The sequence below is a fragment of the Meles meles genome, chromosome 2 (assembly GCF_922984935.1).
Source record: "Meles meles chromosome 2, mMelMel3.1 paternal haplotype, whole genome shotgun sequence".
NCBI lineage: Eukaryota > Metazoa > Chordata > Mammalia > Carnivora > Mustelidae > Meles > Meles meles.
Genome location: NC_060067.1, coordinates 26,533,801 through 26,559,742, shown reverse-complemented (window position 1 = coordinate 26,559,742; position 25,942 = coordinate 26,533,801). Strand labels below are relative to the sequence as shown.

Sequence of the window (25,942 nt, the reverse complement as noted above, 5' to 3'; positions counted from 1 at the left end):
TGCAAGAGTATCTGTTCCAGTGTCTAAGTTAAGAATGATTGTTTTTATGATGTGACATGGAAAAATTAAGTACTTGAGAAAGTAATTTGCAGTGATCCCTTAATATATTAACAAAACTGCTTAACTAGTTAGCTATCTTAATAAGCAGGTCTAAGTATCTTTCTACATAGCTTGTGATATATTTTAAATATGAAATAAACATTTTAAACTTCACTTGATATAGCTGTTTTGTAATATGTGCTGTGGTTAACTATTTTAATATGTTGGACAGTAAAACTAAATGTAACAGTTCCAACATTTCTCATGGGAGAGATTTAGGGCAGACATATGTTCTTCATCAGAGTTTCCAACAGAAATCTTAGAAATCAAGGGGAAAAAAAGACCTTATTATACCAAACTCTATTGCAAACCATAATGGAAAACAACAGTCTTCAAGTAGTTTTTGTTTTATTTTGTTTTGGCAGTCCTGAAACAAAAAAACTGAAACATTAGGAATGGAGGTTTATTCCTTAACAAAAAGTCCAATATTGGAATGCCACAAGAGCTGAAAAGAACTGAACCAAGAAATAAGGTAGAATCCTTTCTAAAATAAATTTTACCCTTCTTCCTGGACTCCTCCAGCGGAGTTGGTGGATTCCGTAATCATGGTTTTGTACACTGTCACCTACTGTAATGAGCTAGCATTCTCATTCAAGTGTGGGTAACATGAAGGTTGGTAATGAGTTTTTAGGAGCAGTCTTTCAGTTACCACAGCAACAGCCTACTCATTGCCAAGCCAGGAGGGATACTTAAGGTCTAAGGAACAACTTCTCAAGGGAAAGAGTTTTGAAATTTTGAAAACTGTTTTTCAATTGGAATAGTGCCCTCAGGAGTAATAATCTACAGAAATGCAGTCTGAAATCTGATTAATTACTGAGGCAAACCTGTGAGATGAGGAAAGAATGCAGAGGTGATACAATGAAGGAAGCATAAGGGGAGAACTTCTTATTGGCTCCTCATCTTTCACAGTTTTCTGTTTGGAAGTACTTCATATTTTACTAAGAAGACTGATTTTCTAAAAGGCTGGGAAAAGTACTCGGCCAACTATAAAAAATGCTTTGTTTGAAAGAAATATCTCTACTAACATAATAAAATATCTATGCCTTGTGGTAACACAGATGAAAGTGTTTATAATAAAGTGGCAGACGTGAATAGCAATAATAATTTTGTATGGTCTATGTTTACCTGAGCTTTTCAAAAGAGGAAATCTTGGGGAGCCTGGGTGGCTCAGTGGGTTAAAGCCTCTGCCTTCGGCTCAGGTCATGATCCCAGGGTCCTGGGATCAAGCCCCGCATCGGGCTCTCTGCTCCGCAGGGAGCCTGCTTCCCCTTCTCTCTCTGCCTGCCTCTCTGCCTAGTTGTGATTTCTCTCTGTCAAATAAATAAAATATTAAAAAAAAAATCAAAAGAGGAAATCTTGCATAAATCATTGCAACAAGATTTTTACTGTTGTCTGTAGAATGTGGTTTTGTTTCACTATGGATAAGGGCAAAAAAGTGCTTTCCATTTGGGAAGTAGACCTGAAAGTACCATGATGTCCCTTCCACAACCCACTGAAAGACAAATTCTCAACTGCTCCCTCATTCAGGGTTGATGAAGAGACCCTCCTCTACTAGGTTTCCTCTAGGGGGATGCAAGGGAACTAGTTGAAAGCTCACCAGACTGTTTATCTTCCCAGTGTCCCTAAGAACAGTGCTTTCCCAATGGACCTGCCTTGCTCATTTGTTATACGTGACTGATCTTAAAAAGGGTATTAGACAAGTGAGAAAGGATAGAGGGGGGAAAAAAAGCTTAGGAAACAAGATCCCTTAAAATGAAACTTTAACAAAGTTGAAGATGATTTAAAAAATCATGGTCCATCATGAAGACAATGTATGCATTTTACCCAAATCAATGTGAAGTTCTGATCATTCCAGTTAGAAGAACAGGGATCCAGCCATTATTTTATACAAAAGTATGGGATTTTACGGGGCAATGGAAGCACAGCTATACATCTAGAGAGAAAAATACTATCTTCACAAGAGAGTTAACTTAAATGACTTACTCAAGATGGTGCAACTACTAAGATCTAGAGTCAGAACTAAAACCCAATCACACAACTCTTAATCCTGTGCTGAGAACCTTTATATTCCACTACCACTGCCCCTAGGGGTTCTGTGCTTCAAGAGCTTGGAATAATGCCAGGTATGTAGACATATTCAACAAATACTGATAGGCTGAGAATATCTGTGATGTAAGTCCAGTGATAACTAGCACACAATAGCATATTACTTCAGTACATACTGTAAAAGAAACTTCAGTATTATAACTGTGGATTAAAGTACCTTGGGCATCACTCCACCTCACAGAATATTATCTTCCCTTACAATGTTCCCTATCCAGGAAACCTGAAATGATAACTGCAGCAAATACAAGTTTTTTTTACTTACTGTCCATTTCACCTTCTTTCTTCTAACAGAACTGACTTTGGTCATGACAAACTGATGCCCAGTTAAAAATACTCTAAGAGCCAGAGGAGGTCATGAAACCCACTTCTAGCCAATGATACAAGTAGGACAGGAGAAATGTTACTGCATTCCTTAATATGAGAAAGGACAGCCTCTGTTAATACATGCCTCTTACCTTCAACTGTTTTCTTTTATTGTTGACGCAAGGACATAATAAGTCAAGGAGGGGTGACCATCTCATAACCATGATGACAGACCCAGAAAGAAAGCGAAGAAAGGAAGGAAGGAAGGACGGAAGGAAGGAAAGAAGGAGTCAGGAAGAACATGAGTTCTGCTGCCTGTCACTGAACTTACTGCTGAGAAAAAAATAAATCCCTATTTGTTAAGCTAACCTGGTAAATTTCCCACTACATATATTCGGGTGTAATCCTTACACAATCGTACAATAAATGATAATACCAAGTATTCAACAGGAAGAAGAATAACAGTGTAATAAATATAAGTACAGTTTCCATGGTATTATGATGCCTCTGTCTTAAGCTATAGATTTTTTTTTTCTTAGATGGTTTGAATCACTCATTCCCTAGCTTTACACTAAACTCAGTAGATCTAGCCCCTATTGACCTTTCCTTTAAAGATACTATAAAAATCCAGGGACATAAATCAATAAGCAACATAAACATTGCTTACCAAAAGGAAATCATACCAAAATAGTTTTGGGTGTCAAAAACAATACGCAAGTTTTTTTTTTTTTCCCCTTTTCTCTAGTTCCAGAACCTTCTGACCAACATATCCTTCAAGTACTGATTTGGTCCTAATAGGTTACATGTGTGCTGAGTTGGTTCTCTTCAGCTCACAGGTTAGGTAGGTGGGTCTTGGAGTGGTCAAAGCCCCAGGGCTGGTTGCTTCTGACCAAAAACTTCTGTCCATTTACCTGAGTATACTATGCAAGCATACTCTTTGTCTGTGCATATAACAATGTGAGTAAGGTTGGGAAGTACTGCCCTACATGACTGCTAGAAGCTTTCAAAATAACAACGCTCATGGGAGAAGATTACTTATTTTTTTTTTTAGATTTTTTTTGTTTATTTATTCGACACAGAGAGATCACAAATAGGCAGAGAGAGACAGGTAGAGGGAGAAAGGGGGAAGCAGGCTCCCCACTGAGCAGAGAGCCTTATGTGGGGCTCAATTCCAGGACCCTGAGATCATGACCTGAGCTGAAAGCAGAGGCTTAAACCACTGAGCCACCCAGGAGCCCCAGAAGATTACTTATTTACATTGTATATGGATTGGAAATGAGTGCACACATATAACATCATTTTATCTTTAGTAAAATCATTGAGCAGTCAATATGACACTTAGGTTTACTATTGAGGTTCGAAGATGGATGATAGGCTAACACACACTGCTCGGAAATGACAGAGCCAGGACTTTTGAATTAAGGATTTTTACATCTAAGCTCTATCCTTTATCTGATACACCTTCCTGTATGATGAGGTTCCAAGTTTACACAGATCTTTAAAGTTAGAACTTTGACTTAATTCTCTGAAGAAAGTTCAAATGGTTTTCCTTTGTTTGCTCTTGTGAAAGCTAGGCAAACACTAACATATACAGAAACTGATCATTTCTTTGAACTAACAAGACTGAGAAAGCACAGTAAATGACATTTTTAGGCTGTACCAATTTTCTTTTTACAACTCCCATCCCTGACACCAGGGAGCCAGCCCTTGTTATTTTGTGTGAATAGAAAAGAGAGTTATTGCCCATCATTCTCCCTAAAAGTAGCCATCAAAAGGAAAATAGTATGCTGCCATTGACCATGCTTAAGTTTTGGTATGTTTTGCCAATTACAATTTCTCATTGTGCTTTCCATAAAAGTAAGGAGAACAGGGAGAAATGAAAGAAATGGCCAAAAGTAAATTACATATGTAACATATAAAAAGAAAATATGAATTTTAAACACAGCGAAATTATTGTCAAGAGATATCATTGAAATAAGAAGAATTTAAGTTTGCCATTCCTGCTTTAAAAAGCTAGATAACCAACAGATTTCAATGACTAGGAATAATATTTTAATTTTTTAATAGCAATGCAGAAACGAAGAGAACACATGCATGAAAATAGGAAGGCATGGGGAAACACGTATAAGTAGCTATTACAGAAGAGTAAAAAGAACAGGTGGTACCAACAGTATTAACCAAATATTAATTCACTGCCTGTGAAATAAGAACATGATGGAATGGCTGAGCTAGTATGTCATAAAACAGTAAGCGTAGCAAGCATCGGTTACAAAATATAATAAACGCAATGTTGATGGAAGTGAGCTGGTAGCAGGTTTAGAATCTCTTGCTTAAAGACCTGGGCTCCAGACCCAGAACACCTGGGTTCAAATTCTGATCCTTTCAGTTTTGGGTGACAATCACATGCTTGAGTTTTCAGTAGGAAAAAAAAAATTGTTTTCCTGATTCTATTAAGATCAATAAAATTATAATATAAAAAATGGAGTTTTACTGATTAATTGCTTGCTTTCAATAATAGTTTGAAATGAAATTTCATCAGCCCCAAATTGTGCGCACGCCATAAAAGAAATTCTGCTACCCAGTAACAAGTCAGCCAAGGCTAGAAATTGGAATAACGTAAACCCAACACTGTGTGCAAGTTCACGGTAAAGCCAAGTTAATCTAGTTCACGACTGGCCAAGCATTTGGAAGGCAATTTGGAAGGCTATTCAATTCTTTCAGTATATAATGGAATAGCCCACCCTGTTCTACAAGATTGAGTCACTGCCACCCCCAAACCATCCTAGTGCTTTTTGTCCTGAGATGTAAACAGTTGCCTCGGCAGCTAAATGTCAACATAAACCCTACTTCTCAGAACATTTGACTTTCCAGCGTAGGGATATGTCTGTGGCCAAGTAAAAGCCTATCTTCGGAAATAAAGTCCTTGTGATGTCCATAGAAGTGGAGCAACACATAGGTATTCCACTGGCTAAGTTCTCTTATGCCACATTTAAGTAGCGCCTCTTACCCACCCTATTTAAACTGTGCATCCCAAGTTAATGTAGGTAGGAATGTATACTTCATATTACAAAATAAGATGTCTCTAAAAATTTTAAATACTAACATTTCTACAAATCCTTATTTTTACACTTCATTTGCTAAACTTACTAATTTCCTTATATCAACATGAATGTACAGAAGTGTTTTTAAATGTGAAATCACACATTTAAAATTTAAAATGCAATATCCTATGCAATCATAAATAGAGAAAGTAATAAAGAGTGAAATGCTGGGTCAATAAACACCTTGAGCGAGTATTAAATGAATACTCTCCCAGCATGACTTCAATTCCCAAAATAATACAGTAACACACTAACGTTACAGAAAAGTCATCCAAAGAACCTCAGCTAAAACAAACCATCTTTGTTGTCTGTTTCTGAAATTATGCATTTTAAGAATAACTTCCAATTAAATTCTCCTGGCATTCAAATTGACTTTGAATCAAATTACCGTTCGGAGCGCCACGTAAACCGTATTAAACCTTTCTAAGTCAATATTCATTTATAGCCAAACAAACACACATAGTCACATACAGCACTGTAACTTCATGAAATGCGCGCAAATTCCACAAGTTTTCCTTAAGTGGATTTTAAGTTGGCAAAGAGGGTCTATGCTAAGCAAGGAAATATTTCATTTTTGTGGAAACTTCCTTCGGTTTCCACCTCGTCAGTGTTTCATTTTCCATAATCAAACATAGGAAAGGTCAGCTGTGGGCACGAAGGGCCGCTCCATGCACAGGCCACTGCGGAGGACAGGACACAGCCTCTTTCGGAGCGGTCTGGACACTCCTCTCAGTGAGGCGCGATAGGTGACAGGAGGAGGAGTTGGGAAATACATAATGCGCCTCAGTGGGGCCTTCCTGACTGGAGAGGTCTGCATATACCTCCCCCCCCACACACACGTTCATGAATGAATGGAAATAGGTATGTTTTTAGACTATTTCAGTTTTGTGTGTAAGCTTTAACAATTTCCACTCTTAAACAGACCCAGGCTCCATCCATCCTAATGGAAATAGACTTCGTATAAAATAGAAGTAATACTGAGTTTGATAAGAAAAACAGAAATGAATGTCTCTATGAGTTACATAACAGTTCTTACTAAACGTAAAAATGGCTAGAGTGTATGATATTTAACTATATATTTTTCCCGATTCCACACAGCCTCCTTTACTAGGATGTTTGGATATTATTTGGGATACTACCAATTAATGCAGATTCAAAATGAAATATGAGAAGTAAAAAGTATGAGTACTTCCGAAAATTGCAATTTTTGATTGTATGACATTGCACAGCATCTTAGGGAAACAGTTGTGTGTGTGTGAGTGTGTGTGTGTGTGTGTGTGTGTGTGTGTTTTAAGTTTGAAATGACAATCTGCAAGAAAATATGTCAACAGAAACCCTTTGAATAGGTTGCACGTTTTATTTTTTCTTAAAGATACTGTATGCTGTGAAAATCTTGCTATTTTAATGAGGCTCTAAAAATAGAAGTTGTGACAGGCAATTAGAAGACAATTTCACTACAGCTGGAAAAAACATACTGCAATGAAAACCTCTAATCCTAAGTGCTGGCTAGCATTCACCAGGCCTCATAAAATTCCAAACAACTCCAATGAGGATGGTTTCATCCTCTTCCTAAAATGTCTTTATTTTTAAACCCTTTTCTGCATTCAGTGATGTTTATGTCCTGTATTTTTTCATTAAACACTCACCTGTGATTTTTTGTAGCAGAGGTGACAATTCAGACTCTTCACAGAAGACCTGAGCCAATGCTTTCTTCACATTTTCCTCAGCTTCCCCCAGGTCTTTGTCCACTGTGAACTCTCCACTGATGGAATAAATATATATCAGGAGGACCAACAGCTCTTCTGGGCTGTAGTCGTCATTGGTCCTCTGGCCCAAAGGTTTAATCATGGGCAGCAGCTGATTTAACACAACAGACATTGTTGACTCCCCAATGCTCTGGAATAAAAGGTGGGAAAATGAAAATACGTCATTCTTATACAAAGATGCAATTAGTACCCAGTATCAGTCCAAAGATGGCTTGCAAACAAGTTTGTGATGTTCACTGAGTAGATTGCTTTTTATTTGTCTGCTTATTTGCTTTTTATTTGTCTGTTTCTTGTCCTGGAGAGAATGCTCCAAGAAATCTGGCATCAGATTGATCTGGTATGATGTAGCTTATAACACAGCTAGGGAAGTTACAGGCCCTTTTATGTTATCTTATGTACTGGTTATACAAGGAAGAATCCACTAGTTTTAGAAGTGTTAAGTACTTCAGGTACCAAAAATTTTTAATTTTAAATTAAAAAATGTATTTTTAAAGCAAATATGATTAAAAATAAAAACATGTCAACATCTATATATCCAAACAAATGCTGACATTCTTTCAGAGGAATTAACCTTGAATTTTACAGTATTTTTAAAAATATTCTCCATATTCGCAAGGGCGAAAATGAACTATTGGGATTTCATCAAGATCAAAAGCTTTTGCACAGCAAAGGAAACAGTTAACAAAACCAAAAGACAGCTGACAGAATGGGAGAAGATATTTGCAAACGACATATCAGATAAAGGGCTAGTATCCAAAATCTATAAGGAACTTAGCAAACTCAACACCCAAAGAACAAACAATCCAATCAAGAAATGGGCAGAGGACATGAACAGACATTTCTGCAAAGAAGACATCCAGATGGCCAACAGACACATGAAAAAGTGCTCCACGTCACTCGGCATCAGGGAAATACAAATCAAAACCACAATGAGATATCACCTCACACCAGTCAGAATGGCTAAAATTAACAAGTCAGGAAATGACAGATGCTGGAGAGGATGTGGAGAAAGGGGAACCCTCCTCCACTGTTGGTGGGAATGCAAGCTGGTCCAACCACTCTGGAAAACAGCATGGAGGTTCCTCAAAATGTTGAAAATAGAACTACCCTATGACCCAGCAATTGCACTACTGGGTATTTACCCTAAAGATACAAACATAGTGATCCGAAGGGGCACGTGTACCCGAATGTTTATAGCAGCAATGTCTACAATAGCCAGACTATGGAAAGAACCTAGATGTCCATCAACAGATGAATGGATCAAGAAGATGTGGTATATATACACAATGGAATACTATGCAGCCATCAAAAGAAATGAAATCTTGCCATTTGCGATGACATGGATGGAACTAGAGCGTATCATGCTTAGTGAAATAAGTCAATCGGAGAAAGACAACTATCATATGATCTCCCTGATATGAGGACATGGAGAAGCAACATGGGGGGGTAGGGGGATAGGAGAAGAATAAATGAAACAAGATGGGATTGGGAGGGAGACAAACCATAAATGACTCTTAATCTCACAAAACAAACTGGGGGTTGCTGGGGGGAGGTGGGATTGGGAGAGGGGGAGCGGGCTATGGACATTGGGGAGGGGAGGCGAACCATAAGAGACTATGGACTCTGAAAAACAACCTGAGGGTTTTGAAGGGTCAGGGGTGGGAGGTTGGGGGAACAGGTGGTGGGTGATGGGGAGGGCACGTTTTGCAGGGAGCACTGGGTGTTGTGCAAAAAGAATGAATACTGTTACGCTGAAAAAATTAATAAAAAGGGAAAAAAAATATTCTCCATATTGGCAAAAATTAGAATTGGTCTTTTTTTTTTAAGATTTCATTTATTTATTTGACAGAGAGAATCACAAGTAGGCAGAGAGGCAGGCAGAGGGAGAGAGAGAGAGAGGGAAACAGGCTCCCTGCTGAGCAGAGAGCCCGATGCAGGACTTGATCCCAGGACACTGAGATCATGACCTGAGCTGAAGGCAGCAACTTAACCCACTGAGAGACCCAGGCACCCATAGAATAGGTTTTTTTACTCCAAAATCAAAGTTTATTTTTGTTTTCATTTTTTTCTTATTTTAATTCCAATAAAGTTAGCACACAGCATTGTATTAGTTTCAGGTGTACAATATAGTGATTCAACAATTCTATACATTACTCAGTGCTCCTGGGAAATGTACTCTTCCCTCATGGGAAATGTACTCTTAATTCTCTCCACCTATTTCACCCATCACCCGACACATCTCCTCTCTGGTAACCATCTGTTCTCTATAGTAAACTGTCTGTTTTTTGTTTTGTCTCTTTTCTTTCTTTGTTCATTTGTTTTGTTTCTTAAATTCCACATATGAGTAAAATCATGTGGCATTTTGTCTTTCTCTGACTGAATTATTTCACTTAGCATTATACTCTCTAGATCCAACCATGTTGTTTCAAATGGCAAGATTTGATTCTTTTTTATGGTTGAGTAATATTCCCTTTTATATACATACTACTTCTTTATTCATTCATTTATTAATGGACACTTGGCCTGTTTCCATAATCTAACTGCTGTAAATAATGCTGCAATAAACATAAGCATGCATATATCCTTTCTATTAGTGTTTTTGCATTCTTTGGGTAAATACCCAGGGTGCGATTACTGAATCATAGGATTTTTAATTTAATTTTATTTTAAACAATTTTATTTATTTATTTCTCACACACACACACACACACACACACACACACACACACAGCACAAGCAGGAGGAGCAGCAGAGGGAGAGGGAGAAACAGTGTCCCCACTGAGCAGGAAGACCAATGTGGGACTCAATCCCAGGACCCTGAGATTATGACCTGAGCTGAAGGCAGCTGCTTAACTGATGAGGCACCCAGGCACCCCAAGAATCATAGGATATTTTTTTTTATAACAATCAACAGTCATTTCCTGCTAAACCTGGTGAGTAGAATAAGGGATCAAACTGGGCAATGTCACTTAGGATTCGAAATATCTTTGGGTGAATCTGAAGGTAATTCACTTTAAAACAAAACATTTTTTTTTCCTTTTAGCTCTTCCACTAATTTCATCAGTGATATTTAGCAGAGAATTTCAAAATTCCTTGCATGCAATAACAGCATTGCATTTCTGGAGTAACCACATAGCTTCTAAGTAACTATACCATGTCTTGTACAAATTCTGAGATTTTTCGTGAATACATAAATCCCTATTTTAAATAATGCACTTTATTTCACTTATAAAATAATCTTATAAAATAAAACTCAACTATTTGTATTTATATTAAAATCAGGAGCCAAATGATCACAACTTGCAATGTTCATGTCATTCATTCAGAAGGGCTCGTTGAGTATCTACTATGTTCCAGGTATTATTCTGGGTTGAGGTATACAGCAGTGAATTAAACACATCCCTTGCTGTCGTGGAGTTTACATTCTTCTTGAGCAAAACAGACAGTTAAAAAGCTAAAGAAGTAAAATATACAGAATACCAGATGGTGGTAAGGGTTATGGAGAAGAATAAAGCAGGAAAGAAGGAAGATGGGATTTTAGTGTATGTGTATGCTTATGTATATGAAAATACACTATTTTAAAGAGGAAAGGCTAGGTTAAGAAGGGAGCCCTGGAATTTTTAAAATGGCCTATAGAAATGCTCTCTTTGAATGAAGTTGATGGCAAGCAGCTGGATGTGATTCTGTATTGAGATGACCACCCCAAAACGAACTTTTCTAGTCAAGTCAGTTCCACACCTGGAAAAATTTGGACATATCATCTCAAGGTTAAGGTTCATTATTATTTTATTTGGTACACAAAAAACAGCTGTTACCATTTATTTCCACTAAAAATCTTGGATGTTCACAATGCACCAAACAAAAACAAAATGGCAAGTCTCTGGAATGAATAGATACAGATGGAAAAGAACAGGAAGATGTTACTGTTCCATGGTGACAAGACGCAATTAACCCAGTGTAAACACACCCACTTCTCAAAGGAAGTGGTTAAAACCTTCGAAGGCATCCTAGGTCTGTCCTACAGCCTCAGGAGTCTCTGGAGACAAGCATTCACATATTCTCTGCTTTACAAGCTGCCAAGAGCAATTTAAAATAAAGGAGCTGTGTGGCTAGTCTGTTAGAAGTGGCACTGTGGGGGCCACAGCTTTCATTTTTCCTTTTTACCCTATCACCAACATTTTGGATAACATTAAGAAGACTCCTTCATTGCTTCATTATATCCCATTTCTGAAAAGCAGGTATATGCTTCAAGTATCTATCCTATCGGAGCCTTAGGATTCTCTTCCCAGAGCAAAAGGATTTTTTAAAAAGGTAGTTATACAAAGTAAAACAAGGTAGAATAATCATCATAATCCCTTGAAAAGATTCAACCACTAACATCTGGCCATGAGAGCATCATTTTCAAGTTGTTGATCTAAGATCCACTGCTGGAGAACAAACTCCCTCAGTAATACTCTAGCAGACTTCTGTTAGCTAGGTAATGCCTGTGCACATCAATTTATGAAATTACTTTCTAATCTGCTTAAAACATTCCCAAAAGCTAATTATAGAGCTGAATACAAAGCAAAGAATACTGATCAGTCTTAAAGATGCATGAGATATGGTGGAAATAAAAAGACTCCATTTCAAATACCCAGATTCCAAACCTGACTATATCAGTAAGTAGCTCCTTAACCTTGTAGGATCCCAATAAATTCTCGGGATCTCTTTATGTCTAAAATGGCATGATCCAACTACAAAATGGCTCAGTTCTTAAGCCATATTTATGTGAACATCTCCGTTTTCACTTTCTTCTCCTTTTAAAAAAAAAAAAACACATTACATTGGTGATAGCAGGCAGTGAATCACATTTAATTGTTGGCTACACAGAAAAATATAAATGTTCAAAAGACAAGCTTTACTGAAGAACCAAATGTAGATACAGAAATATCATAGATACATGTGTGACATGGACTGATACACATACATCTATTTCCCAGTTCTGCCACCAAGAAAATCTAGAAGTAATGACACCCTGGTAGCAGTGAGCACACCCAATGGTCAGATTGTGGTTTCTAATGTCATTCTCAAGTAACAGAAATCAGGGATCCTCGGAGAAATGGCTGATTCTAGGGATGGGCAGCAAAAATACAAGAAGAACTCGGAAGATCTTGTTGTGCCTGAAAGTAAGGAAGTCCTTAAAAAACAAAGGGATGGGGCATGTCAAAAGGACACAGGAGACAACTGGAAGGCCTCCCAGTGGCCAAAGCTGAGGCAATTTGGGTAAGAAAATAAAGTAGTAATGGATTATAACCCCGAGGACTAAAAAATATGCTTTGTTCCATACTGATCTACATAAGTGATTGCATAAATAATAATAGATATATAGATATATAGATAAATGTAGGAGAAGAGATAAGTGTTCTTACAGAAGAATTCCAAATTAACTTATGTAGTTACCACCCCCTCCAGGAGGTAATCCCCCTCCCTACCTCTTGAGTGTGGGCTGCACATAATGACTTGCTTCTAAAAAATTGTGTATAGAAGGAGGAGGGAGGAGAATTTTACCTTAGAAGATCAAGGTTAGCATCACCAGTGATAAGGCAAATGATATGATGTGTCCCTAATATGATGTGATGGTAATGGTACTTTGCTTTTGCAGTATTTTTCTCCCAAACCCATAACCGCACAACAAAAGAAGGGCACGTGCTGTGATGAGCACTGGGGGTTATACGTGACTAATGAATCATGGAACACTACCTCAAAAACTAACGATGTACTATATATAGTGGCTAACTGAGTATAATAAAATAAAATTAAACAAACGAACAACAGATAAATCCTAATTAAGCAACATTCTACAAAATGGCTAACTAGTACTCCTCAAAACTGTCAAGTCATGAAAAATGGGGAAAGACTGAAAAACTATCACACACCAGATGAAACTAATGACAAAATGTGATAGGATCCTGGATAATATCTTGGAACAGAGAAAGAGCAAGGGGGTGGGGAGGGGAGGGGGAGACTAGTGAAATCAGAATAAAGTCCAGAGTTTATAGTCAATAGAAATGTACCAATATTGGCTTCTTAGCTTTGACAAATATACTACAGTCCTGTAAGATTTTCACAATGAGGTGAGGGATATATAGAACTCTCTATACTATCTTGACAACTTTTCTACATATCTAAAAATAATCTAAGATGAAACATTTTTTGTCAAGAGGAGAGCAGGGAAGAGGAAGAGAGAGAAAGGGAAGTTGAGGGAAGGGAAGATAATAAGAGACAAGTCCAGGTACTTTTGGATCTCCAGACTCAAAATTCTGTCAGACTGAAAATTCCAGGAAAGACAATTTCAGCTGACTATAAGAATTCCTCAAAAAGAGGAACCAAAGTAAGGGACTGACTCGGGAAGCAATGAACCTCCCATCAGTGGCAAAGGGAGGTAGGGAGATTGTTTGGCACAGATGAACAAGAAGGAATCCTACACACGTTGGCCTAGAAGGCCAATTAGATCCTCCTAGTACTATTCATAAAAGTATGACTCCAGATTGGAGGTATATCAATTTCTGATACCCTCTGCTCTAAGAACGAACTCTCAACAAGAAGGAAGAGATCAGTGAGACCCTAGATTGAAACCTTTTTAAAGCTGAAAGAAAGAACTGAGGAGGATTAAAAATGAGGTTATCGGAGTAAAATTATATGCCTGGGAACTGGCCGTAGCACTTACAAGCTGCGTGACCTTGGGCAACTTAAATTAACTTCTCCGAGTCTCAGTTTCCTCACCCGTAAAATGGACAAACCCCCACAAATGTCTGAATATTAAGCAGCTCCTCAGGCACCCAAATCCCTTGGTTTGATTAGTTAAACTACTTTGTGGATTTTGATGGATTCCTTTCTCACATTGAGGTCCTTCATCCATTTGGAGTCTATTTTTGTGTGTGGTGTAAGGAAGTGGTCCAATTTCATTTTTCTGCATGTGGCTGTCCAATTTTCCCAGCACCATTTATTGAAGAGGCTGTCTTTTTTCCATTGGACATTCTTTCCTGCTTTGTCGAAGATTAGTTGACCATAGAGTTGAGGGTCGATTTCTGGGCTCTCTATTCTGTTCCACTGATCTATGTGTCTGTTTTTGTGCCAGTACCATGCTGTCTTGATGATGACAGCTTTGTAATAGAGCTTGAAGTCCGGAATTGTAATGCCACCAACTTTGGCTTTGTTCTTCAATATTCCTTTGGCTATTCGAGGTCTTTTCTGGTTCCATATAAATTTTAGGATTATTTGTTCCATTTCTTTGAAAAAAATGGATGGTATTTTGATAGGGATTGCATTAAATGTGTAGATTGCTTTAGGTAGCATAGACATTTTCACAATATTTATTCTTCCAATCCAGGAGCATGGAACATTTTTCCATTTTTTTGTGTCTTCCTCAATTTCTTTCATGACTACTTTATAATTTTCTGTGTATAGATTCTTAGTCTCTTTGGTTAGGTTTATTCCTAGGTATCTTATAGTTTTGGGTACAATTGTAAATGGGATTGACTCCTTAATTTCTCTTTCTTCAGTCTTGTTGTTGGTGTACAGAAATGCAACTGATTTCTGTGCATTGATTTTATATCCTGACACTTTACTGAATTCCTGAACAAGTTCTAGCAGTTTTGGAGTGGAGTCTTTTGGGTTTTCCACATATAGTATCATATCATCTGCGAAGAGTGATAGTTTGACTTCTTCTTTACCAATTTGGATGCCTTTAATTTGCAGGCAGCAACCTCTTCGACCTCAGCCGTAGCAACATCTTCCTAAGAACAACGGCAAAGGCAAGGGAAGCAAGGGCAAAAATGAACTATTGGGATTTCATCAAGATCAAAAGCTTTTGCACAGCAAAGGAAACAGTTAACAAAACCAAAAGACAACTGACAGAATGGGAGAAGATATTTGCAAACGACATATCAGATAAAGGGCTAGTATCCAAAATCTATAAGGAACTTAGCAAACTCAACACCCAAAGAACAAACAATCCAATCAAGAAATGGGCAGAGGATGAATAGAGCAAAGAACTGTACATACACGTTGTAAATCACCCGTATACACACACAGCTCTATTTCTGTAGCTGCGTGTGTATATATCTACATTTTGTCTCTCTTTTCCAATAAATGTGTCCATATTGAAAAAAAAAAAAAAAAAAAAAAGAAATGGGCAGAGGACATGAACAGACATTTCTGCAAAGAAGACATCCAGATGGCCAACAGACACATGAAAAAGTGCTCCACGTCACTCGCCATCAGGGAAATACAAATCAAAACCACAATGAGATATCACCTCACACCAGTCAGAATGGCTAAAATGAACAAGTCAGGAAATGACAGATGCTGGAGAGGATGTGGAGAAAGGGGAACCCTCCTCCACTGTTGGTGGGAATGCAAGCTGGTGCAACCACTCTGGAAAACAGCATGGAGGTTCCTCAAAATGTTGAAAATAGAACTACCCTATGACCCAGCAATTGCACTACTGGGTATTTACCCTAAAGATACAAACATAGTGATCCGAAGGGGCATGTGTACCCGAATGTTTATAGCAGCAATGTCTACAATAGCCAGACTATGGAAAGAACCTAGATGTCCATCGACAGATGAATGGATAAAGAAGATGTGGTATATATACACAATGGAATACTATGCAGCCATCAAAAGAAATGAAATCTTGCCATTTGCGACGACGTGGATGGAACTAGAGCGTATCATGCTTAGTGAAATAAGTCAATCGGAGAAAGACAACTATCATATGATCTCCCTGATGTGAGGACATGGAGAAGCAACATGGGGGGGTAGGAGATAGGAGAAGAATAAATGAAACAAGATGGGATTGGGAGGGAGACAAACCATAAATGACTCTTAATCTCACAAAACAAACTGGGGGTTGCTGCGGGGAGGTGGGATTGGGGGAGGGGGAGCGGGCTATGGACATTGGGGAGGGGAAGCGAACCATAAGAGACTATGGACTCTGAAAAACAACCTGAGGGTTTTGAAGGGTCAGGGGTGGGAGGTTGGGGCAACCTGAGGGTTTTGAAGGGTCAGGGGTGGGAGGTTGGGGGAACAGGTGGTGGGTAATGGAGAGGGCACGTTTTGCATGGAGCACTGGGTGTTGTGCAAAAAGAATGAATACTGTTACGCTGAAAAAATAAATAAAATGAGAAAAAAAAAAAAAAAAAAAAAACTACTTTGTGGTTTAAAATATAGTAATCCCCACCATGGCGCAGTCTTTGTAAGGACCCAAACATAAAAGGACACCCTCTTTTCTGAGGGTTGACTTTGACCTTACATTTGAGGCCAGACAGCAATAGCTTTCACTCCGTAATGTTGTTCTCAGGATCTAATAACAGAAGTAAATCACAGAGCGTGGTCCTGGTGCATAGCCTCTGATCGATGGAAATGCCTATTGCTGATATGGCCTACGTCCCCAGGGGACCGCCAGTCTGCCCAGTAGGGGTGATGAAGAGGACTGGCAGGGAATGAGAAACCTTCTAGGAATAAGAAGTTCATGGTCTCAAAGGAGGGAGGGGCAACCTGCCAGGATTGGATGTAACGCCACATCTGGGAACTTCACTGCAAAGTGAGTCAAAGGTTAAAGGCAATATAAACATTATTAAACACTGCCATTAAGAAAGTGCACGCAGAGCAAACCACAGCCGAGGCAAAAAAATGGCTTCTTTATAAAGTACCAGGGATTAAGTTTCTCATTCATTTTGATAAAAATGCGCCAACTGGTAGGAGGTGGAAAACCAGAGCTGCGTCTAGAGTGACAGAACCTTTTTTTAAAATAAATTCTGTAGTCTGGAGCTCCTGTTATTTTTGAATGAGTCCCCAGTAACGCCATACAAAAGGCTCTCTGTAAAATACGTGTTGTCTTTAGAAAAGCCATTTGTGGGGAATGAATTAAAACACCTCTGCGAAGTCAGAGGTGCTGGCTATGGCCGTGGGCCCGAGGAGCCAACAGGCCACATTTGTTGGCTGGCTCCGCACCTGCTCTTCTGGGATGCGGCCAGCAGTCCCTCTGTGAAACCCAAAGCCGCTCTCACAGGCTTCAGGAGAAGCTGTCTCCGGGGCTCCTCCATGGTCCAGCTTGGTCACAGGCCACAGGCTCACAGGATGCTGCCAGTGAGGACCCCCGAAGGAGTGCCAAAGGCCCTTCTGCCCCCAAACATCACTGACGCCCTTGCACTGATACCTGTCACAGGCTTTAGAATCCCACGATTGAAGCCACTCTGCTTCTTTGGGGGACAGGCGTATACAGGCAAAATGCAAAAATGGAACTTGGGGGATGTTAGAATCGTTCACTGATGCACCCATGACTTCTTCAACAAATGTTTACTGTGTACATACCAAGTGCGGGCACTGTGTTGTACTCCGGGCATCCCAAGAACAAGGCAAGACACAAGTCCAGGAGCTTACAGGCGAGTGGGGGCAGGAGTGAACAGTAGAGGAGATGCAGTGAGTAAGTGCTTCAGTGGAAGTTCTCATCCACTCTGGAGAGACAGCAGAGGAGCACTGGGTCCCAGAAGGGAAGGTCCTCAACTGAGCCTTCTGCCATCGACTAGCATCTCCAGGAGGGGCACAGCTCTGAGCAACGGCCAATGGGCGAAGATCCTTCCTTCATTCCCTCAGCAAATTTTAACACCCACTTCCTGAGAGTGTGTAGGTAGAATCATTACCCATGACAAAGGCCCACACTCTAATCCCCAGAGCATGTCATAAGCAAATAGGGCAGAAGGGACTTTGCCAAGGTGATTAATGTTATAGACCTTGTGATGGTGATTAGCCGGCATGATCTGGGCAGGTTCAGTCTACTCACATGAGTCCCTGAAGCAGAGAACATTTACGGGCTGTGGTCAGAGAGAGATGAGCAAAGATGCCAGCTTTGAAGGGGAAAGAAAGGGGCCGCAAGCCAAGGAACGCAGGGGCCTCTGGACAGGAAAAGATGCAGAGACGGATGCTTCCCTGAGCCTCCAAAAAGAAATGCAGTGCTGCCAACATCTCCATTTTTAAAAAAGATCTTATTTATTTGAAAGAGAGAAAGAGAGCAAGCCAGCATATGAGTTATGGGGAGGGGAGGAGGTAAAGGGAGAATCAGAACAGGCTCCACTGAGCAGGGAGCCCAATGTGGGGCTTGATCCCAGGACCCTGAAATCATGACCTGAGCCAAAGGCAGACGCTTAACCAACTGAGCCACCCAGGTGCCCTGCCAACTCTTCCATTTTTGTCTCATGAGACTAGTGTTAGACTTCTGACTACAGAGCTGTAAGATAGTAAACTTATATTGTTTTTACTTCTAGGTTTGTTTTGATTGGCCACAACAGCAACAGGAAATTAATATAGTGGTTTTGTGAGGAAGGGCATGACAAGTTCTGCCTTAGAGCCCAGAGCCCAGACAGAGAACCTGGTACATGGTAGGTTTTTCTCAATACTTGCCCAATGACTAATCAAACAAACAAGAGCAAGCTTGAATAGGTGCCTCAGATGGTAGTCGGTCCATCTGTCCCACTAGGGTACAAGGTAGTGTCTTCAGGGGTGTCACAAAAAGAGAAAGCACAGAGACACACCGAATCTAAATTTGTTACTTAAATTTTTCTAGAACTAGTCAGTCTAAAACCATGTAATCTCATACAAGCTAATATTCACCCATCTCAGAATAATCATATAAGACAGTGGTTTGGAAAATGTGGTGTACAGACCCAAGATCCCAGTGAGCTTTTCAAGATGTCAAAACTATTTTTATTATGACTCTAGGACATTCTTCTCCTTTTTCACTGTGTTGACATTTGTACTGATAGTGCAAAAATAATGGTGGGTAAAATTGCTGGTATCTTAACAGAACAAGGAGAATCGTTCCAAACTATGCTAATGGTCACTGTACTCTTTACCACTATGCTATGTATTCACAGATGGAATTTTAAAAAGGCAGTTTCACTTAAGCATGCCATTGATGAAGCAGTAAAAATCATTAATCTTATAAAACCTCAAACTTTAAATAAGTGTCTCTTTAACATTTTGTGTAACAAAGCAGGAACTATGCATAAAGCATTTCTCCTGTACGCTAAAGCACAATGGTTATCTCAAGGAAAAACACCTATGCGGTTATTTGCGTTGTGAACTGAACTAGTTATTTCTGTCATGTAAAACCACCGTTACTTGAAAGAATGACAGAGAAACTGTGATTATTAAAACTCAGGTATTTGGCAAACATTTTCTCAAAAATGAACAAAGTAATCTTGTTCCTTCAAGAAAAACAACTGACATATTTATAGCCAATGATAAAATTTTGGCTTTTGAGGAAAAATTCAAATTTTGGAAAACTTGTATCTGCCACTGGCAGATGCTCTGTACTTAAACATTTTTCTGATGAGATCAATGGTGACATTAAAAATGGGATTGTTTTCAATTGCATAATGAATTATGTCAACATTTGGAAGATCTGTATAACTCAGCACCAATATTTGGAAATGACCAATGTATGATGTAAGAAAATCAGGGACAGACAAAAGAGCTATCCAAAATACAAGGTAGACCAGTAGATTTTAATGTAAAAGAGTACAAACAGCTCACTGATATGGTTTCAGATTCCACATCACAATTTACAATTCACCCTTAAGAAATCACTGCTTGTAGAGTCTAGGCATGTATCAAAAAAGAATATCTGAAAAGGCTATCAAAATATTCTTCTCTTTTCCAACTATGTATTTGCCTGAGACTAGATTTTCTTCATAGACTTCAACCCAAACAACATATGGCAGCTTACTGAACGAGGAGGCAAAAGTGAGAATCCAGCTGTTTTCTACTCAGTAAGACACTAAAGAGATTTGTGAAAATATAAACCAATGCCATTCTGACTTACTCCTTTTTGTTTTGGAAGTATAGTGATTTTTCATAAAAATATTTATGTTAGCACGTAACAGGTTTGTTATTTTTAAACAAATTAGAAATAAGTTAAAATTTTCTGTTTTAATTTCTAATACAGTAAATATCAATAATTACCAATTTAAGGATATCTATCATATCCTAAAAAGAAAGCTCATTATTTTCTAATCTTTTTTCCCCTTCTTATGGCTAAAATGCTGATAAAGTAGCAACAAGACTGCTTCAACTATATTCTTTGAGAGGAAAGCAGAGCAACGTGCTTGTTTAAATCAGAGCTTCTCGAAATGTTCTGTGCCTGTGGATTACCTGTTGAATGCAGATGCTGATTAATTAGGTTTGGGATAGGGCCTGAAGATTCCGGAGTTTGTTCAGGTTCTCAGGTGATACCAGTGCTGCTGGCCAGTGGATCACATTTGAGTGGCATCTGGACAGGACCACCAAACAATTTCTAGACAGCTGTGTGTATGGGAAGTGAAATATCCTCTTTGGATCACTATGTTTGTTGATTCCTTTGGTATCACACCTTAATCTGGATACTAATTAATATAATTCATAAGCCCATATCTCCAGCCAAATGTCTCTCCTTTGCTCCCTACCCAGAGAGTCAAATGTCTATTAGACTTCTCCATTTATATATCACATCTGAAAATTTTTTCAGGATTTATTTATATATTTTCGAGAGGGAGAGAGTACAAGTGGGAGGGGCAGAAGGAGAGAGGAGATAGAGTCTTAAGCAGACTCCCTGCCAAATGTGGAGCCTGATGTGGGGCTCAATCTCACGACCCTGAAATCACAACCCGAGCTGAAACCAAGAGTCAGATGGTTAACAGACTGCACCACCTAAATGACCCTCATCTGCAAAATTCATCCAACTTATCTAAAGCTGAAATGAAGTGTTCTTCATTTCAAATCTGCCAAATCTGCTCTTTATCCTGTGTACCCTACACTGCTTTGTGGTACCACTCTTCTTTCATCTGACCAACGTGGAACCCTGGGCTCTCCTGCAGATCTCTCCTGTCCCTGCCACCTCAAATCAGCCACTAAGTCCTCATAATTTTCTATCTCCATCTCCTCTTCTCTGTTCCTTCCTTGATGCCCTAAGTTGTAACTACCATTATCTCCAATCATGATTTATCTCATTTTAAACCAAAGATTTAACCTCTCTAAAATTACTTTACGGTGTCTACTGCCTTCAAGATAAAGCCTTTAATATGACATGTGCAGTTTTGTTTTGTTTTGACCGTCATAGCCCACATAACTGTTAAGCCTCATCCATCATAAATCATTTCCTTATGGGTGATATTTCAGCTTTGCTCAACTACTTGCATTTGTCTCTGGGCTTATCTCTCTGCCTAGAATGTTCTTTTCCCCATTCTCCACCTGGTTTTATCTCCTCAGTGTTATCTCTTCAGAGCGTCCCTAGATGTGTTAAATGCACCTTGTGATCACATTGTGTGATGCATAATGTGATCTAGGAAAAGTCTCTATTTCCCCCCACCATGGCTTTATCACTCTGAATTGAATTACTCATGTCTAGCTCCCTTCTCAGACTGAAAAATTCTTAGTGACAAGAATCATGTCTTATTCTTAAAGCTAACTCTAGTACCTAATTCACTCCTTTGAACATAGTATCATAGTATCATAATGAATAATCATAATGAAGCTGCTGACACCAGAAAAAGAGAAATGAACACTTACAAAGATATAATTATAGATTATCTCATTTAATCTTCCTGATTACCCTATAACACAGGTATTATTATTTCAGAGGCAGAAATTGAAGATGAGAAAGGTTACCTATCAAGGACAGCAGCTAGTGAGTTGTTGAACTAGGATCTGACTCAGGACTGTCTTTCTCCAGAACCTGTATCTGGCTACTAAGCATTTCCTCTCCAGTGCTTCCTGGTCAGAGGGAATCCAGAGTTTACGGGGAAGGGAAATCCAGACCCTTGAGGCAGAATATGATACCAGGATTCTCACTAAGAACAAATCATCAAGGGAACCCAACAAAAGTGATAAATCACAGGTGATCTACTGACTTGCAAGTCCTTAGAATCCCCCAAAGAGGTAGACAACAGGCTCCAGAACCTTATTTGAGGTTAAACACCTCTGGTAAAGGGACTTGTCACTCCAGCCACAAATGTTAAGGCAGAATTTCCCAACGAGGGTGTCACCATGCCATGTTTACCTCCTACTCCAAGCCCTAGTGATAGCTGGCTAGGACCTAGGGCAGACAGACAACTGGGCAAGTGGCCTCCAGTTCTGTGTAGTTGCTAACCCAGTACCTCCTGTACAAACAGCATAGCTTTCTATGTGTGTCTGCAACTATGTGAAGAAAAGAAGAGGCTGCACTTTAGAGACAGGCACAAAAAGGAATCAGAAGCTGAAGTCATCAAAGATGGCAGAAATGGTCTCCAGGAGCAGCAGATTTAAAGACGGTAGGTTGGGACTACGGCATGGGCTGCAGATGAGAAGCAGCAGAGAGTGGTGGATTAATGATGTGGAAGTTGTCTGGACAGGCTCAGTTCCCCATGTGAGAGAAATAGGAAGGTGTAAGATGAGGCAAAGAAGAATGCAGATGATTCTGGGCCCCATGGCGCACTGTTAGAACTTCTGCTTTCCTTCCCAAATGAAAGGGATTTGGGGCAAAGGAATGGTATGATCAGATATATGTTGTAAAAGGCTATCACACAGGGTATGGTGAAGAGAACAGACTATGGAGGGATAAGGGTAGATACAGGGAGATAGTTGGGAAGCAATCAGGAACCCACGTGAAACTAGGTCTGCAGTAGGCACATTGCAGGTAGAATAAATTGGCTGAATTCAGAAATACTTTGAAGCTAAATTCAGCACAATTTGCTGATGGACTGGATACAGAGTGCGAGAGAAGAGACGAATCTAGAATTATTCTGAAGTCTTTGGAAGCTTTTGGAGGTTCAGAGTAAAAGGAGGTGATTCAAAGGAGATGACAGAGAGGACAGGCTTGGAGGCAAATGTGAGAATGACAGATGTAAGTATTTCAGGAAGCAGGATGTCTAAGCCCAGGACCAGAATGAATGGAAGGATTCTGGAGTAAGCGAAATAATGGCATGAGTGATAACACGAGAAAGAAGAATGTATGGGCAAGGGTTAATAGAAAGAATAAGCAGTGTAAAGTAGCCCACAAAGTCCAACTTTAAAGTATAAGTGTGTTTCCCCAAATTTATCCATGTAAGGGGCACTTGAAAGTAGCTGGCATTCTGTGTCTATGGGACAAATGATTCCTTGGCACTGAAAAATGATGAAGTCCTCAGTGGCAGTGAAAACAGATTCTACAAACATTCTCTCCCACTAAAAATGCCACTAGAGAAAAATCATGGTGTCGTCACACAATGGAATACTACATAGCAACTGTAAAGAATGATCCATACTCCCATAAAACAGTAATATGGTTGAATCTCACAAATACAATGTTGAATGAAAGAGGCCATAGAAAAAGAACATATTAGATGATCGATCCTGTTTATGCAAAATACAAAAACCAGGGAAAACAAGTCTATGTTTTTAGAGGTCCCTATCCATTGGAAGGAGAGAGTAACTGGTGGGAGGCAGCAAAAGTGGGGCTTCCGTGGTTGCTGGTAATATTCTGCTTCTTGATCTGGGTGCTGATTACACAGATGTCTTCAGTTAGTAAAAATTCGCTGAGCTGTACTTTTCTATATTATATTTTACTTCAATAAAATCTTTTAAAAATGCCATTACACTTGGCCACGTTTCCCGTATCCTGGGAAGAACAGAGCTATCTACTTAGAGTTCTTATTTCAGATTAGTATTTATCCAAAGCAAGAGCAGGAACATTTAAGAAGCTTAGAGGAGTTATCAAAGCATCTAATTCAGTTACACTTAACTTCAGCTAGAAGGAAAGCGGAGGCCTCGATTTCAGAGAAAGACAAAAAGAACAATTCTCAATGGCTGTTCCGTTTAAAACACACATGTGTTTTAGGAGGGTTATAAACTTTTTGTGTAATGTTTTCCCCCCCATCTCCTGGGAAATGATGTTACACTGTGCTTCAAACAGAACTGCCAAGTGTAAAAGGCTGTTTTCTGTAAACAGGCCAGCTGGGCCATAAGTTGCAAGAAATGAGGGACAAACTACTCGTTCAGAGCAGAACACCACCGGGAGTTGGGAACTGTGCGTCCAACAGGATCTCCAGCCATTTGTCCTTCTCGGGCCACCTTTAGTGATTTAAGAGCACTCCTTGCCATGTTATCATCAATCAATTATAATGATTGAGCAGCCTCTAAAAACTGGAGTTTTTAAAATGCAACTATCCGTGACCTAAATTTCCTGCTGGCTCTATTGGCCCCAGGTTAGGCCAGTTTGTCTATCATCAAGGGAGCCAATAAAAATAATAAAAACAGGTCAACGCTGGGCTTTCTGAAGCTTATATAAAAATATTCACGCTTCACCAATCAGCACCAACTCAATGTGTCCAGTCTTTGCTTGAGCTCTCAGTAAATTCTGCCTCTAATAACAAAATATTCTGTAGAATGTATATATCATCTAAGAACCCATCTTTTTTTTTTCTTTTTCTTCCTTGCTTGCTTGCTTGCCTTTCAATTTGGCTAAGCAACAATTTCGCAACTCTTAGCAGACAACTGAAATGATGTCATTTTGCTGACTCCAGGAAAGGAATAATGTTTTGGCAAATTAGGGGATATATGAGAAGATGAAAATATAAATTTTAGCTATCTTAATGCAGAATGTGATACTGCACCTCCAAGCCTGGGATAGAATTTGACTTTCAGGATCCACAGAGCCAAGCAAAGACTATTGAATGGGGAAGAGGAAGAGAAAGGTGGTGAAGGCACCCGTAAAAAGGGTCAGCCTAAAGACTGTGAAAACTGGAACAATTATCTTAAGTACTGTTTCAAAATATTTCATATCACTTGATAGGAAGTAAAAAAAGAAGGGTGCTGTGCTGTCCAAGGTTTCAAGCTCCCTTATAAGAGTGACCAACAACGTGGAAACTCTATTCAGTAACAAAGTTGCATTGTTGATATCTGTGACCTGCCTGCAGAAATGTGCAAGCTTGGTAGATCTGGGACAACGTCCCAGAGCCCCCTGTCCTTAAACCATCCTGGCCAGAATCTCAGCAGGCTGGACCATCTTACTCAGAAACAGTTCTGGAACACTCTCTGCTCTGGAGGGTAAGTTTGGGTAAACTCCAAAGAAGGCCTAATGCCAGAGTGGGAACCCAAAGGCACCATTATGAAGGCAGCAAATCTGACTTTAGTAGTCTCTCCTTTCTCTGACTTTGCCACTCCTTTGCCCCCACCAAGTATCAGAACTCACTGGCCTCCTGCAAGACCAGTCAATGAGGCACTCCTCCTCTACGAAATGAATGAATGGCCAAACTCTTCCAAGAGAATTCTGCATTTTAAAAGAGAAGTAAGATGAGAGGAAGTAAGATGACTCTATGGTTAAATTTTGGGTTCAGTGGTAGGTAGAAATTTGTCCTAGAAAGCCTTTCTGGATCCCATTTTACAGAAATTAACTGAAAGATAACTATTTTTTTCCTCCTCTTTTGAAAATGCAGTAATATAGTTCAGAAAGTAAACATCTCACTTCCTTTTAAAGCACAGGATGACAGGGTATAATTTTAGCCTCACCTTACCCCTTAACTGTAGTGAGACATT

At 39.4% G+C, this 25,942-nt stretch overlaps 1 protein-coding gene across 1 annotated transcript in view; it reads right to left on the bottom strand.

The window, feature by feature from the left end:
- Window positions 1–25,942, bottom strand: part of SCFD2 (sec1 family domain containing 2) — a 442,153-nt gene that overhangs the window by 231,718 nt on the left and 184,493 nt on the right. The window contains exon 5 of the mRNA XM_045997260.1: window positions 7,256–7,505. Coding sequence (XP_045853216.1) covers window positions 7,256–7,505 — 250 coding nt within the window. The remainder of the gene's footprint in view (window positions 1–7,255; window positions 7,506–25,942) is intronic.